Here is a 17,240-nt window from a genome sequence, read left to right as displayed (position 1 = left end):
ACACAGCTGCCCACTACACCGGTGCCTTATACTGCTACTGCTGCTGTGATATCATTTCAATGCTCCAGCGTCTGCTTTTTTTTTTTTTTTTCCTTTTCCCTCTTCCACATCCATTCAACGCTCTCTCTTACACACACACACACATTCAGCCACTGTGCTCCTTTAAACCCACTCACTTCAATGTGCTCATAGTTCACTTTGTTCGAGTGCTCTTGTGGACACTTCACACTCCCAGGCTTTTTCTTCACTGCTCTCTGATACACGCTCATTTGCACACACACGCGCGCCCTCTCTTCTTACCTGCACATCTGCCCACACACACCCACTTGCATCAGCAGTAAAACGCCTCCACAAGCAACACTGATTTATTTTTCTTTGTCACTGTCATAAGCTTTTCACACACGGCTCACTTTCACACATACAATGCACAGCTCACCCACTTAAAGAAACCAACACGCACAGACACACAAGCATCCCTTATTGTTACCCGCAAAGTATGTAACAATGCTGATTCCAAGGCAGAGGATTAAGATCGCGTTGCGTCTGTGGATGCCAGTTCTGATGCTCAGGATTGTGGTGGCTCACACTCTGGTAACGTATGAAGCTATATGTATAACACTGTGTGTAGCATTGCACTGAATATATTGCCAGGCTGTCAACAGCTCCTTTTTTCTGGTGGAGCCTTTGTTGTGGAAGGGATTTCCTGTTGTTTTTCACGCTGCAGAGTTACATTTTTTCTTGCAGGAACATTTTGCCGACTTGAGACATTTCTTCCTAGAAAGAAGATTAATTAAGGAATTGTATTGTTATTTCAAATGTTTTAATGAAATATATTTTTGGTTTGCTACCCTTTTGAAAATGTTTTTGACCAGTTTTAATGATGAATTTTAGAACATTTCTGGATAATTGCGTATTCCTGACTTTGTTCAGTAAGCGTTTATGATGTGGTCCAGAATGGTCTATGAGCTCTGCGGAGAAATAGCTGTGCTTTTGTTAAATACGCTTCTCTTAGAGTAAGGGAAACATTTCTGGACTGGTTAGTTAAATGTTTCTAAACTGATTCATTAATGGTTTCTGAGCTAGTTAGATAAATGTTTCTAAACCAGTTACTTAAATGCTTCTAAACAATCCTTCTGAACTGCTTGTATAAATTGTGGTTCCTGGATAAACTGGTTAGTTTTTGACTCCTTTCGGATTGTGGTTGCATCCCATGAAGGTACATGCACTGAAAGTTCAAATGGAATAATCTTCACACTTCAAAGACATCCCTTTTTATAATGAATAAAGAAGTCTCAACTCTTTCTGGTCAGAAAATCTATTCTCGCCCTCCCAAATCTCTCTTTATGGTTCTTTTCCTAACTCTGATTCTGTGGTCAATCTCTGTGGACTTGCACCTTAAACTTTTTTCACTTTGGTGGGTTGTAATGGGGTTGTCTGAAGAATTGGACCTAGCTCTCTGGTCCTGCAACTGAAAACATTATCAGAAAACATTTGAATGTACTGTACTGTCAGCTCTCATGCAAAAAGAGTTCACAAAATGTTTTCACTCTTTTTCAACCACTTATCCTTCTGGGTCTTGGGTGCACAACATTGCAACATTTTCAGTAATGCATAAGGTGCTTGATTTTTGGATCTGATAACCTGTGTGTTTGTTTCATAGATCCAGGGCTCCATCCGTCCCCATGCCATCATCATTTTGCCAAACAGCGCGGGAACAGAGGTTCTGGTTTGCTACGAAGACGAGGGCGTCTACATCGACACCTACGGCCGCATCACCAAGGATACAGTGCTGCAGTGGGGGGAGATGCCTGCTTCAGTTGGTAAGTTTCATTCATGCACTCACAAAGACACAAAAAGCACACATATTGGCACAGAAACAGGAAAGTAGTTGCTTGAACTGAATCTAGATCAGCAGCTCTGTTGAGCTCTGAGAACTTTCCCTAAACCAGATTCAGTGGAGACACATTTGGGGCACGGTGGGCTATAAATAAAACATGTAGAGATACAGTTTGTGTGTGTGTGTGTAAGTGAGGAAGTAGGTAGGTCATTAGTCCAGCTGTAGGTTCTCACACATCTGCACACTTTAAAGTCCTATTTTCTACATGCCTTAGTTATCTCTCTCTATCTCTCTCCCGCTCTCTCTAGCCTACCTTCAGTCTAACCAGGTGATGGGTTGGGGAGAAAAGGCCATTGAACTGAGGTCTGCCAACACAGGAAACCTGGAGGGAGTTTTCATGCACAAAAAGGCCCAGAAACTCAAGTTTCTTTGTGAGAGAAATGACAAGGTAGGAGCACATGTGAAGCCAAGACAGAGAGCTTTATGTCCAAATTCATTCATCATCAAATATTACAAGGTATTTTACATGATTAAAATCAAACTAAAGCTGAGTGATACGGTCCGGCCGCCATGATAAGTTCAAGTCGGGTGTTTAAAATTTGTTGGACTCATATTGCAATAGAATATTTTTTTAAATATGCTGGTGTGTTACATTTTACTGAATTAGCTTTTATTAAATTACACAGAATTATAAATAGTATCAGTAACTAATAGTATCAGTAACTGTTCAAGACAGAAAAAATACTCCTCCTGTACCTGATCTAACCCTCATCTTCTGCTCCACTATACCATCCTATCTAACAGACATAAAAGTACAAAATAATAGAGGAAATAATCCTTTGGAAATTTCAGATACATCTTGGCATCCCTTTAGCAGACAGCTGTTTACTGTCACGTAGCCAAAGTTTCATGCTTAACAACTGAAGAAGGCTGTGAGATGTAGCTGAATGTAGCCTGACAAGGAGGATGTTGATCCTAAACCTGTTTCTTTGCCCCAGGTGTTTTTCGCCTCGGTGCAGTCGGGAGGCAGCAGTCAGATTTACTTCATGACTCTGGGACAAAACTCGCTGTTCAGCTGGTAACGACTGGACCTGTGAACTGTGGGATCGATTTGTGATGCCTGCCTTCATTAACCTGGGTTCAACTCGTGATGCCTTCTAATATTTGAGCTGACTAGTGTGGGTCTCCAATGGCAGTTGGTTTCCCCAAGGATCAGCTAAATATCCCAGGATCCATCGTGTTCAGTTTTTTAAATGAGTGAGTTGAGTTGATCACGACTTCATCCTTGAGCCCATCACATCGGCTTTGACTACTGAAGCCTGGACCATTGCTCCCTCAGCAGCTCCATTTTGTGGAATCTGGACCTAATATCCAGTGTGAAACAGCAAAGGTTTTCTCCTACTGCACCTGCACATGAAGGAGTTCAAAGATACCACTTCCAGGTACAGCATCTCATGCGTTTAAGCATTTACACACCCCTGGTCTCCGTAGTTACCTCAAGCTGCCCTTCCTAAAACCATCACTGCACCAATGTGACGAAAATTCATTTTGCCCCAAGATCTCCTGAGAAGCAAAACTGGGACTTAATTGTGAAGTGATTCCTAATGGCACAAGATCACTGATCAACATCTGCCCTCCAGATCCCCCTCAGCTCATCTGTCATCTCAGGAGACCACAACAGTCAGTTCACTTTGCTCCACTTTCATCTCATCCCCCCTGGATCAGTTAAACCTTCTGCTCTTTTTTTCCATCAGTTAGTCATCTAATTATCTGTACATCAGTTATCATCCTATTTGATTGCCTGGCTGTGTCCGTGATTCAGCTGCTGGATCCACTGCTTCCTTTTCATCTCTACAGGGTGAAAACTTGAACAACAGAAGTTGTTCCTCAACCTCATTCCCTCGTCTGGGTATTTCAGAGACTGAACTGGGTCAAAATAGTGGAATAAGCAGGACAACTACTCTATATCACTCCTCATTTTGTTGCTACTGCTTCTCAAGATTTTTGTTGTTTTGTCCAAAGTGACATTTTCTTCCCTAGACAACAGTAAGTGATATAACGTCCTATCGCGATAGATCCACTCAGTTCTTTTAAACTGTATCCTGTAACTATAAAATACAGGGCTAAATGTCAAGATTGTAATGTACAAGTCATAGTTCTCTTATTAATATAAATCAGGTCATTCTGCTCCTAATTATGGGCAGTAAGTCATCTTCTTTCTCAGGGCTCAGCTTGCCCTGAAATCAGTTGCCAATTAAGGAAAAAAAAAAAAAAAACTTGGATTGCTTGGGACCAGTCCTCTTTTGTCTTCTATTGGACCATTTTATTTTAGTCTTATTATTAAATAATTAGGACCTCACAAGCTGCTATGAGCTTTTCACTAGGAGCCATTATGATTGTGTACAACAGAAACAGTGTGCACAAGTGGAACTACAACAACTCCAATTCAACAGCCAATGAATGCGTTTCTGTTTTCCTGAATCTATTTTGTACAGTTTAGGGTGTGTATAATCTTGTATGAAGCACTGTTTTCTAAATATTCTATAATTGACAAGCCATCTTTATGTATGTGTAATGAATTACAGGCTTATGAATGTGAAACTCCACCACAAAGCAGAGTTTGTACATGTTTTGTCTGTGATCTTGAAAGGTTTGTGAATATGGACATGAGCTACTGACAGTGAACTTGAAGGCTCATGTTCCAGTTTACCGACCTGAACTGAAGACATTCAGGATCAAAAAATGCATCATGTGACTTTCTGTTTTGTGGTCGATTTTCTGCCAACATGTATTAGTCAGGCTCTTTGCACAATGGCCACCTTTATGTGATATCAGCAGGATATCAGACATTGAGGTGATTTTTATGTTTCAAAGTGGGGAACGTTTAAAGCCACCCTGCAGTCAGTATTGAATATATCACTGCTAGCCTTCGGCTTTAGATCTGTATCTTACACGAGCAACGCCCTTTTTTTTTTTTTAATAGGTCGCCTTAAGAAGTTAAATTTTATTTCATGATGCCAAATCTGAATTAATGCAAAGGAATGGGCTTTAAAAATAAAAATGCCCAGTTGTATAAATTGTTCATATGTTTATTCATTTACACAATGAGCTTCAAAGCAAGAAACCAAAGATCAAGGCTTTAATATTTTGGCTTCCTTGAGTCTTAACTGTGTGAGATACATGAGATGCTTACAAATCAGAACTGACAATTTGATTTGACATCTGAATAATGTTGGAAAGATGAAGCGCTGACAGAAATCATCTATATTTGCAAAACTCATATGCTTTGGGGTATATTGTCATGTAATATACAAAATCAACAGACCGCCCCCCCGCCCCTGCAGCTGATGTGTTTTCGCAAGTTAATATTGCTAGAATTCTTCTGTTTAATACCTTACGTGTATTTTACACAGGACTACGCTATAATTGGTTTCTACCTTCAAATGTGAATTTCAAATCTGTTTATTCCATTTGCCCTATATCAATTTTTCCTTTGTCAGATGTAGCTTAAACAGCTTACTTACTCTCCAGCGATTTATATTCTTGCTGTTTTGTGCCATTGCAAACTGCAACAAATGTTTTATATCCAGTGACACTTGGAGTTCTAGGTTTTTATTATAGTCTTGGTAGAAATATTGCAGCTGGTTCTGTGAGAATAATTTAAACTGGAAAATGAAATTTACTGATAATTGTCTTTTGCTAAGTTGCGACCAAACCACCAGACCAGATAGCTATTTAACACGACTAAATGTGTGGAAATACAGGAATAGAAATGAATACTGACAGGCTAACAGACACAGGCGGATTGTTTTAAAACTGTGTAAATCATGCAGAGTTTCTGATTAGCATGTGGCTAAGATAAAATTGGCTCGCACACCGACAGAAGCTCCGCGAAGTAAAGATGACGTATGTGTTTAGACGGTGTATTCCTATGATCCCATACTTCTCTCCCTGCAGCAGGATATATCATTTGAATAGTTTTGAGTCAGGCGCTGTGTTAGTTTGGCCGGGTCTGGTCAGTTCCTGGGATCCTAAGCAAGATCCTGGAGTCCACATGGGACACCAGGCCAGACTTAATTTGGTCCTAAACCACCACAGTGCTTCCTCCATCTGTCCACTGTACAGGAAGAAGCTTTTATTTGCTGCACTTTTCAATTCAGCTCCCTCTGGTCGTAGAGCTAGAGTTCATTCTTACAAATAATAATCTCATTACTTCTCTCAAGAACAGTTTCTTTCTTACTTTTGTTTTCTGTCAGTTGATAACTAATTATGTCAAAATTTGTATGAATGTTAACGCCAACTTAGTTTAAATCCCTAAATATAAAGCAAAAATGTATTAGATCGATTACAACAGATATAACTGTGTGATTATATTATGGTGATCATCAATTTATTTAGTTTGTACTGTTAAGAAAATGTGTTTATTTTCTTTCTACTGCTCCACAAAAAGCCATCGTGATAAAAAGCAAGTGAACCAGAGCCAGTGTCAAACTCGGTGATGTGTGTATTTCTGGTTCACCCGATGAGGATATTTCTGATTTTACATCATCACGGCTCCATTTTGTTCTGCAGCTGTAGCTGTATCACTAATGAGAGAGACAGTGTTGTACTTCCTCCTACACCTTCCACTGGCTAGGATGATGTTTCAGACTCGCTGGGCCAGCTCTCCCATCAACTCTTTTCCTCTCACTTTGTCAACAAGCCACCCGATATTCCCTCCACTGCTTTTCCTCAGGGGTTTTTTTCTACCTTTCTTGCCCTCCAGTTCTGTGTCCTCATGTCCCGTTCTCTCCGATACACTGGCTCCATTGCAATGCAGGCAGAGGAGAATTTCAAAAGTGCACTAGTCTAAATGTTATATTGCCAAAAAATGATCAGCATTATTTATCCACAATGTGCCATGTCTCTGTCATATATCTGAGATGCTATTTCCTTTGACGCACAACATTGTGTTTTGATGTGCCAACAAACAATTGATTTCTCAATTTAACAGTGTCAGAAAACCTTGTTCCAACCCTTTTTTCTTTCTTTCTTTTTATTGCAATTTGTTGAAGTGGAATGTTCTTTTAAAGCAAGATTAGGGATTCACTGAATAATTGTAAATGCTAAAAAAGTGTAACATAAGCCCAGGCTTGAAAAAGAGTCTTTTCTATCACGCAATCAAAGATCTATTTAAACTTTTCTAACGTTAGCCTCAGTGAGCACCTGTAGATACAAAGCCCTCTGAGCGTTGAACTGATCAAATGCATAGTAATTAAGAGGAGAAATCAGTTTTGCTTTAAGTGCTACAACTGTTATTTTACAGCCTGGCCATGAGCAGGAGTCTGGACGAGCTGTGCAGAAAGTGTTTGTTTGTGTGGGTGGGTGGGTGTGATGCAGATTGGGAGCTGGTTTTCAGTCTGCAAAAGGAAGGACAGTTAGAGGAGGTAGCTGGTGGCCTGAGTCACCGAGTAGAGGGAATGCGAATGTTGATTGTTTTTTTTGTTTGTTTTTTTTTTTTTTTCGTTTTGTGGTGAGGGGGTGGGGGGTAAATTTCATAGGGAGAGGCAGAGAGAGAAGGGAATGACCTGTAGCATAGGTCCTGGTCCAAACCGAACCCAGGACACTGCCATGACATGGAATACACGCTAACCACTCCACCTCCTGCGCTGCCACTGCTGTTGATGTTAAATCTAGATCCACAACTTCAAAATCAAAAAGACTCTTACCTAAAATGACTAACATGAATTTCTGAGAAAGGTGGAAAAATAAAAATGGATTTAATGTGTTCCCAGAGCCAGAGCTGCAGCAGAGAGCAGCGCAAGTGGATCGATGGACTAAGTAACGATGGTCATGACAAGGGGAAGGAGGCAGAGGACTGCGGATGTTGTAGAGAAGGAGAGTGTTAGACAGGCTTGGATAGACATCTACACCAACATTCGACCAAATTAATCTTCCTGCGAAAATGATACTGCGTCAGTTGGCCCATTGCGATCATGACTGAAGGAGACTAGTGTCTGTTGACGGTGATGTTTTCAAAAAGTTTAGATTTAGCCAACAATTTACATTTACTGTCAGTATTTCAATGGAGTCACAGGAAATTATAAGAAGCTGAGATTATATAAAGCTAAATGTTATAAAGATATATATATGACAATATGTTCCCTTAGACATTTCCATTCCATACTGTAAAGATGATTATTTTATTTTCTTGCACTGGAGCTGTGTTTGGTGCATCATATACTGTACCCCTTCTGCTTTGAGGACAACACACTAACTTGTGTTTCCATGTAAAGGTGCAAAAGACAGTGAAACAATAAATCTCTTAATTCATTCATGTGCTGTTGTGTTGCTGTTTGCTTCCACTCTAACCCTCACCCTGTTTCATCTCCGTTTCAATCCAGTTAGCTCCTGAAAGACTGACAGCTTCTGTCTATGGAACACACTGAATGTGTGATTGTGACAGACGGCACAGCTGTTGCACCATCAGAAGGAAACTCTGAATATCTTGATTTCCAAATGAGCACAAAATCCACTTGTTCAAAGCACAATTTTGAGGCAACTGCACAGCTCCTCATGACAACACTGGCTATGTCTGACAGCCCTGATGGCTAAAGCTCCTCGGGCCTACGACTCCCATCATGAAAGTACGTACAATCTCTTTTTTCCATAAAAGTCTGCGGAAAGAATCATTTATTATTTTTATGAAATCAAGTCTCACCTAATGACTAAAACTGATCTCCAAACCAAACCAAAGGAATTTCAATTTTTAACAAGTCAAATGTCCTCAATTTATATCATCTTAAGATCACATCAGCGTCAAAAATCTGAGTTAGTCAAACCTGAACACAGACACGAAAATGGGACTAAAAAGAATCCATTAGTCTAAATAGGTAAATAGGTCATTTGTAGTTACCTAGATAGAGAGATAGAGAGAGTACTTTATTGAGCCCAAGCTGGGAAATTCTTCTGTTACAGCAGCCAGATATCAGACATAATAGACGAACTGCACAACATAAATTAAAAATATTTACAAGAGCGAAATATACAGAATTTACAAAAGTCTATAGAAAATATATAAAAATATATATGTAATTGCTTTTAGCTAGTAATGTATAATGCCAGTAATGAAAAGCAAAGTAAGCAGAGTGAAGAAAAAAAAATGTACAAATAAAACAGATAGTGTCTGCAGGTACAGGTGACTGAACCACACGGCAGGGAGTTCAGTTCTGTCTGCCTGATGGCAGTGAGTTATTGCACAGTGATGGCCTGGGCAAGAAAGATTTCCTGTAACGGTCACTATGACAGCGAAGCATGGACTAAAAACTGGAAACATTTCTGCCTTTTGTTTTCAGTTTTTGCAGGTGATCTGAGATAAGTTGTTAACTTCTCTTGTCAGTAAGTTTTGTCCATTGTACCAAATTCTCCTAACTTTGTGTGGGCACCTGCAGTTTGTGAGCCATTCAGCAGCTCTGAGTTAATTATGATTGAAAGTTGACCTTAAGGCAGCTTAAACATCGTACATTCATGGTCCCTCGTATATTTCAGTTAGATAGAGGAGGGATAGATAGATTGAAGGGTAAAGTTGAGAAAAGTAACCAGCATCACCATCTCCCTCAGACACCATGTTTACTCTGCAGGACCGCCAACACACACCTCTCTCTGTACATGAAGACGTATAATCAATCATTCATTCATTCATCCTCTACTGCTTATCTGATTCCGGGTCATAGCTGGAGCCAGTCCCAGCTCCCTCTGGGTGAGGGGCGGGGTCACCCTGGACAGGTCACCAGTCCATCACAGGGCCAACACACAGAGACAGACAGAGACCAACAACCACTCACACTCAGACCTACAGACAATTTAGAGTCACCAGTTAACCCAAACATGATGTCTTTGGACGGTGGGAGGAAATCAGAGTACCTGCAGGAAACCCACACAGGCACGGGGAGAACATATAAACTCCGGTCAGAAAGGCCCCAGGCCGGGAACTGAACCAACCTTCTTATTGTGGGGCTACAGCTCTAACCACTATGCTGCCATGCTGCCCTCTGTATCATTTATCACATCAATAGGACAGACAGAATAGAATAGAATAGAAATAGAAAGTCATTTGTGAATGTTTGTTCAACATTTTGTATTAATGGACCAGTTTCTCAAGTCAAATGTGTCCCTCATGTCTACGAAAACATAAAAATGATGAAACCACTTGGCAGATGTCTCTCCCGCTCTCTCATTCTCTGGCTTCTCCTGTCTCATGTGTCCCCTGAAGACTCTGTGGCACCAGCTGCGGGTTTCCTGGCACCAGTTGGGTCACTGAGCGTCCAACAGTGATGTCCTTCCCACATTTTGATGTTTTCTGGGGTTGGTCAGGATCCAGCCAAAGCTGTAACAGGTGAAGCAACAGTATGAGCCAACTCCAGCTGCTTTCTGGTGCTTTAAGTGTTCACGAACACTTCACTCTGCTCTAAATTTGCCCCTTCAGTACCCCTCCAGCTGACCCCCACCCTCCTGCCTGAGATTCAATCCTAACCCCATTCCACCACCACAACCCCCATTTAACACACACACAAATGTGTGTCGGCTCGCTCAGACCAGGGAGTGCCCGACAACCAAGCCATGACTGGCAGCAACACAGTCACATATTGGTTTAGTGTTTAACATCTGAATCCTCCACACTTCCCTTTGGATCAGTACACTTGTTTTGCTTTTGTTTTTTTACCCTGCTGGGAAAAGGCCCAACAGGTAAGGAGTGGGAGACATTATTGTTTGAAGTTTCAGCGGGCGGATTGAAGCTGCCAGGCCTGTTTTGCATGTGCATGAGTGAGTCCAATTTACGCAGCACATCACAGCTTTCATAGCATTTATCCAGAAGTGCCGAGGCTGCGGAGGCCCAGCAGATAAGAGTATATAAAGAGCTCTTAGTTTTGACCGAGAGAGAGAAGGGAAAGCAAAAGTCAGAGTAATCAGATAATGAAAGTGAAGAGGGATAAGCTCCCTGATACTTTATGTAATGGAGACTTTCATGAGTCTGCAATCAGAAGGAAGAGGACAGCTGAGATCTGTAGGGCTAAATTTATGGTACCTACCAATCAGTCAGTCAATCAATCTAACTGCATGTGACAAACTCTCCAAATCAAATTGTTGCTGTGGATGAAAAATCTGTTACATCCATTTGAATCTGTAAATGGTCGAAGTAAAAAAGAAAGAAGTGTGTTACATATTCAGGGTGAGTCACCACAGGACATAGCAGCCAAAGCTGAGTGGGTGGCAGCGTCGGGGGTGTCGGGGGGTTCACAGTACAATCCTGACATGCCTGTATGACGCTGTGTTCAGCCACTGAGCTCTGTGGTTGGTGGACACTGAGATCAGCTGACCCAGCCCAGGCTAAAAACAGTTCTCCAGGCAGAGACGTTGAGGAGGCAGGAGAATTGGAGAGGTATGAGGTGAGCGTGAGTAGAGGAATTCCTCTTTTCCACTGATATATTTACCTCCCAGTGTGCGTCTGACCTCAGCTTTACAACTATATACTGAGGCAACACTGAGTGATCAGATGCCCAAATGTTTGACAGCGAAGGCATCATCTCCCCGTCACAGAGATTACACTGTGGTGGCGCCTGAGCATCCGCCCCAGATTAATTCACAAGCACAAGCAAAAAAAAAAAAAAAAAAAAATGGCACCACATTTATTCGTTAATATATTTCCACCATGCATGAAAGTGAAAATAAAATCATGTTTGTGGTCATAATGTGAACCCAGTCAGCTGGCCTGCTGGTTGATCTGCCGCTACACATCCTCTGCACAGGTTTATGAACAAGTGCTTACAAACGTGGTTCTTTAATCACTAGATGGTTACTGTTACCATGGTAACCATGCCATGGGGAGGATCTTTGTATGCTATGGCATCAGCATTGATCAGAGGAAGGTGCACAACTCTTAATGTGGCTTAAAAAGACTCATGCGAGTGTGATGAAAACTGCTTGCAGCTTCATCAGTTTGTCCTGATCCTTCCTGTGGTATCTCAGCGTCTGCAGAAAGTTCTCCCTCACATGTGCGGCGTTTTATCACTTGACCCGAGAGCAGGATGAGCTCAAACAGGTGCCTGTCATGGCCCTGCAGTGCAGCAGTTACACAGAAGGTTTCACCCCGTGCACCATTCTGACGGTGGGGCAGAAAGTAGGTGTCAGGGAGTACGGCAAGAGGGAGAGGAGTGAGCTACAAATGCTGCGTACTTTTTCAGCATATTTATCATTTGGTTTTCCACAGTTACATCAGTGATGTAGTCTGAATTTACAAAGAAGTAGTTCAGTGCCATCGTTCACTTTCATTGTGCTGTCTGAACATGTTTACGCTCTGTGACTGACATCGCGTGGTTCAACCATAGACTGCAAAAATAAAGGGCTCTAAAATATATTAAAGCTGCTAATCTAATGAACATCCAATAGAGTCAGCTGATTCTGGCTGGAAAAAGAAGTCAGATTGAATTGAAGTCGATGGGAAAACGGTGATACTTCTCACTTGGCTCATTGCCTTAGTAAATGTTTTCCTGATGAGTTCATAGTCACAGTCTCCAGTTTTGAGTCTTTTTCGATGCCACGGAACTGTGAGCAACAATTACAGTATGATTTCAGCAAAGGGACCAACAGCTTTTACTCACAGAAATTGAGCTGGCTCACTTTTATAAAAGGTGATCCTTCCTTCTCCTCCTCCATATTGTTGTGCTTGTGATGGTAAGCTGCTTTGGCTCACAGTGATGGATATGGATATATGGATCCGCTGACTGTTCCTCTGTCAGTCACAGAGGAGCTCACAGGTTACGTAATAATCACTTACCAGTAGATTTCAACACATCTAGTTCTGCTGCCAGAAGGTGCCACTGCTGCACTAAATCTGTCCACAGCTGAGACCATCTGGGGGTCGGAGGCTTCATGGTGTTTCACGCAGGGCTGGAATTACACAGTGGGTGGCTTGTTTGAATTCCACAAGACGGATTGGGCTCAGGTGCTAATGTTTGCTTCCTCCTATTTTCTCCTGGAAACCTCGAGTTCACCACAGGATTAATATCATAATCTGCATGCAGAATCCATGGCTGGTTATTTGTTCTCATTAAGTGATAGTAATGGGCCATTATTTAAATAAGCAGCAGATATCCCAAATTGTTGTAGCTACAGAAAACAAGACACATTGATAAATACCATGCAGTGAACTGTGCAATACACAGGTAGCTTAAAAGCTGTCTGAAATTACATTTGTGAAATTAAATCACATAACACACATAACCAACAGGTGGAGTACACACACAGTACATGCGGTTTTGTTGCTGTTGTTGTTGTTGTTTTTGTTTTGTTTTTTTTATTGCAGATGGTTAAAAATGTAGTCTGCAGCTCTACGCACAGTTAGGGACACTAGTCTAATTTATTGGGTCATTTGGGCACTTTAGTGACCTGTAGACAGAAAATGAAACCTATCATATATGTGAAACTTCCTATAAATGTCACACTGTTAATGTTCAGAAGTGTGATATCAGGCCAAGCTGTAGGAATTCAGTCTTTCTGTTGCGATATTGATGCCAGACGGCCAAACCCACAGAAATAGTGGGCTTGAACTGATACGTTACAATGTACATTTATGAATTCTAATAGTGGTATCACCAATATCATACCATGTCTCCCTGTAATAATAATAAAAAAAAAGACCATATTTCTAGCCATTAAACTCGTGGTGTGGCTGCAGGATGGCAGTGTTGAAAAATGAAATATCTGAGCAGTTATTGCATTGATTGCACTAAAATCTGGAGCACCTTTTCATGGTATCCAGAGGATGAAGCCTACAAATCCCGATAGACAACTGATTAGTAAATGCTATGTGATGGTATAACTGCATCATTTCATATGAGTAAAACAAAATGTGAACATTTAATGTACCACTGGATGGCATTGCAGTGATTTTGTGTACACGTTTAGGTCTTTTTTTTTTACTTATTCTCCACCTTCTGTACGTCTCCATCTGTTGCTTACCAAGTAACAGATTAGTTTCACTCTGGTAATGCTGCCTGTTATTACCATGATTAATACTTTGGTTATGTAACACAACCAACTGATATGGGCTTTAAACAGCAGCTGTTGTGGCTACAATGGACCTGAACCAAGTTGCACACACACGCACACACAAACAAACCTGTGACCCATTATCAGAGGGGGACACTGAGTATATGCATGCTGTTGAGTCGTTAGGCCGCTGTGACCTCCAATCATTACGTACACAGAAAAGTGCAAAGGTTTTAGGCAGCTGTGAAAAAATTCTGCAATGTGCAAATGCATTCAAAAATAAAAGGGCTAATAGCTTATTTTTATCAATTAACAAAATGCCAAGCAAATGAACAGAAATCCAAATTACAACAATATTTGATGTTAATATATAATTCTAATTTCTGAAAGCATTCTTACTTTTCAAAATTTTTGTAAAAGTACTGTTTATAGACAGTATACGCACACACACACACACACACACTAATGTCACATTTTCCAAAAGTCAAGTTTGAATCAAATTTGAATGTACAGATGTCTTTTGAATGTGCAGCCTGTATTTACACCCAGTATAATAAAGCTTGCTGTCCTAACACTGACTCACTTCACTGGAAAGCTAATCGAGGTGTGCAAGAAGAGTGATTTTTCTTTTTCATAAGATAAAATAATAATCCTTTATGTCCCTCAGTGGGAAAATGTAATCTCTGGGGTCCAGAGTATATTTGGCTGTTTTGAACAACTTTGGATTTTACCTTTATATCACCTTCAAATAGTTTACCTTGCATTGTTTGGTGTTTCAGTACAACCTCACGTGTGTGACTTTACAGGTTTTTTTTTTTATTGTTAAATTATTAAATATTACTGTATTAACACATTGAAGTGAGAACTTATGATTGGTACGCACAGAGTCCAGCAGCAATAAAAATAGAAAACAAATAATACATTAAAATGAAAATAACAATAGTAAAATAGAATAGAATAATGAAGCTGTACACGGTGTGAATATAGAAAAGAAAGCTGAATGACATTCTCACAGTAATACAGTGCAGGTAGTAGAGCAGTGGTGACATTCTGACGCTGGTGGTTATTAAAATCATCCAGAAAGACATAAAATCCATGAAGGAGAAAGTTAGATGTTTTTACTGTGAAAACCACAAACATGCTTAACAAAGCATTTTTATAACTTAGAAATGAAAATAATAATATGTTGAAACTGGCTATCGGTCACTTCCAAAACTTTCCCCTCTTCCCTCAGCAACCAAAGGCTTCGAGCGTATAATTTTCTCATTGGTTGATCGGGGGATCTTTACACCAATAGGAAAGGGGCGCCATTTCTGTCGGTTTACGACCGCTTTCCTCAGCATGGCCCGTTTCCTGTGTTGCCAGTTTGGGCGGCTTTTTGATTACGTTGGTCGGGGAATAAATAAAATTTGGAGTCGGGAGACGAAAATCGGGCTGCTTTTGAATACATATGGTGGTTTTTGAAAATATTATGAGAGCGATTTTTACTAAGCAAGCTATAGGTCTACGGTTTAAAGCGCCCGGCCAAATTAAACAAATATTTGATTGACGTAAGTTCCAGCCAATAGTGTTAGTGATTAGAGAGCGCGTGACATGGCGGCCCGCCTCTGCACCTGACGCTGCTGTCCTGTTGGCTGCCATTGGACCGGCGTGGCCGAGCGTCTGTTAGCTAACATCACGCTGAAGTGGGGAAATTACGAAAAGTGTGTGTGGAGGAAAGGGAGGCCGACCCCGAGCGACAAACGCGGATCGCCCCAGGCTCAGAAGATGACCTCTAAAGCTCGTTACAGGTGTTTGACAGAACATGGCGCCACAAAAACAGTCACACAGGAGACGTTGATCCAACCGAAAGGAGTTTCTGTGCATCCGAACTTCACTGTGAGTCCTTTATTTAACTGTGGTCGCTTAATTCTGAGGCATCTACCACAAAAATGAGTGTACATGCTGTCAGCTTGACAACCTTCCAATATTAGGAATAAGAGTAGAAGAGTGATGACTGAAATTAATAATAAATGAATTCATAGCCCATTAAATGGACATTTGAAGCCCATGTTTGCATGCCAGTACATTTTAGCAGTTATCGCCATTCCTTTGTTATATATAAATGTGTGTATGTGTGTAGGTTAATTTCATTCTTTATTGTTTATAACTAGGCCGATGGCTCATACTTCATTTTTGTGGTTACCCTGCAGATTTGGTTGTCTGACTGTACTCTGTGTTACTGATGGTGTAATAAAGCTTTGTAGCCTATCGTGGTGTGTGTTATGGTTGTGATTGGGCTAGAAACTGTCAGGCTCATCTGGCAACGTTGCCCGTTTTTACAGCTTCCAGTCGCACCAAACGTGATAGATCCCCCCTTATTAATGACAAACCTGCTTTCACTCGGTCTATAAACACAATGTTAAAACCGCTGTGCTGTTTGAAGCCCGCCAAGTCACCGAGGCTGTGTGTTGCTGCTGCGCCATCTTAAACCTTCGTGTACATCTAAGATCTGCTCCGATCCGTTTTTTTAACGATCTCATAAAAACTACGTCCAAGTTGTTATTGCCACATTTAAAGTTAAACAATTGTTGATTTCCAAAAGTCAGTTATGCTAGAAGCCAAGCTAGCTTAGCTGTTTTCACAGTTAGCTTAGCCTGGTCTGCCTCCCTTCTCCTCCTGATGGATACTTGAGTTAAAAAAAAATAAAATATTTTTTCAAACCATCTGTAGCAAACTTAAAATACAAATGACATAAAAGCCAGTGATATTTGGAGTTGGTTTTGTTTTTTAGGGGATTTTGTTTGTTTATCTCACGCCAAACTTATCATGAAGCTTGAGACCCTAACAAAAAGCCAAGACTGAGATTTAAAAGTTGGGAATGGGTGTTTTGTTTGTTTGCTTTGTCTCACATGCATTATTTTCTTACAACAGTGCACAATAAATCTTGGGTTAGATTGGGCTGTGAAGGATCCATCTATTTGAACCCTTCATTTTCCAGGATAAGGAGGACATATTTGTCAGTCTAGTTGTGCTTTTGCATTGAAAAAACATTAAGCCATTCTGATATCATCTGACATTACTGAGCTGGATGTCTGTCACGCTCTGTCATATTTTCAACATTGTAACTGTTGATAAGGTCAGTCTGTAAAGTGCATCTTGAATGTATACACTAGATGATATATGCCAGTTTGTCAAAGTAGGAACAGTGGTTACACAACAAGAAAACAAACATGAGTCTGCAGATTCATTGCTGTTGTATTACGAGGCCAAGTCCACATGCAGCCTTATGTTTATGTGGTTACTTTGCCATATATTGTGTAGAACCTAAAATACTTTTGCACACTGCCTCACAGAATCTTTGGTTTCATGGTTAGGATAGCTTGGCTATAGAATC

The 17,240-nt window shown here is 40.8% G+C and overlaps 2 protein-coding genes across 8 annotated transcripts in view; both read left to right on the top strand.

Annotated features, from left to right (window-relative positions):
* The window catches only part of LOC115049495 (misshapen-like kinase 1), a 57,336-nt gene extending 49,186 nt beyond the window's left edge, over positions 1–8,150 (top strand). For all 4 annotated transcript variants that reach the window (XM_029511740.1, XM_029511738.1, XM_029511739.1 and 1 more), the window contains 3 exons: positions 1,661–1,820; positions 2,146–2,285; positions 2,836–8,150. In XM_029511740.1, the coding sequence (XP_029367600.1) occupies positions 1,661–1,820; positions 2,146–2,285; positions 2,836–2,919 (384 nt within the window). In that variant the 3' untranslated portion in view covers positions 2,920–8,150. The remainder of the gene's footprint in view (positions 1–1,660; positions 1,821–2,145; positions 2,286–2,835) is intronic.
* A 2,249-nt stretch (positions 8,151–10,399) lies between these two features.
* myot (myotilin) overlaps positions 10,400–17,240 on the top strand; it is a 41,331-nt gene continuing 34,490 nt past the window's right edge. For 3 of the 4 annotated variants that reach the window (XM_029511887.1, XM_029511888.1, XM_029511884.1), the window contains exon 1: positions 10,401–10,561. The gene's annotated coding sequence lies outside the window, so the exon portion shown is untranslated. Of the gene's footprint in view, positions 10,562–17,240 lie in introns of all 4 variants that reach the window. The other variant, XM_029511889.1, reaches the window with a different exon arrangement.

The sequence above is a fragment of the Echeneis naucrates genome, chromosome 10, assembly GCF_900963305.1.
Source record: "Echeneis naucrates chromosome 10, fEcheNa1.1, whole genome shotgun sequence".
Taxonomy (NCBI): Eukaryota; Metazoa; Chordata; class Actinopteri; order Carangiformes; family Echeneidae; genus Echeneis; species Echeneis naucrates.
This window is presented reverse-complemented; position numbering and strand designations above follow the sequence as displayed.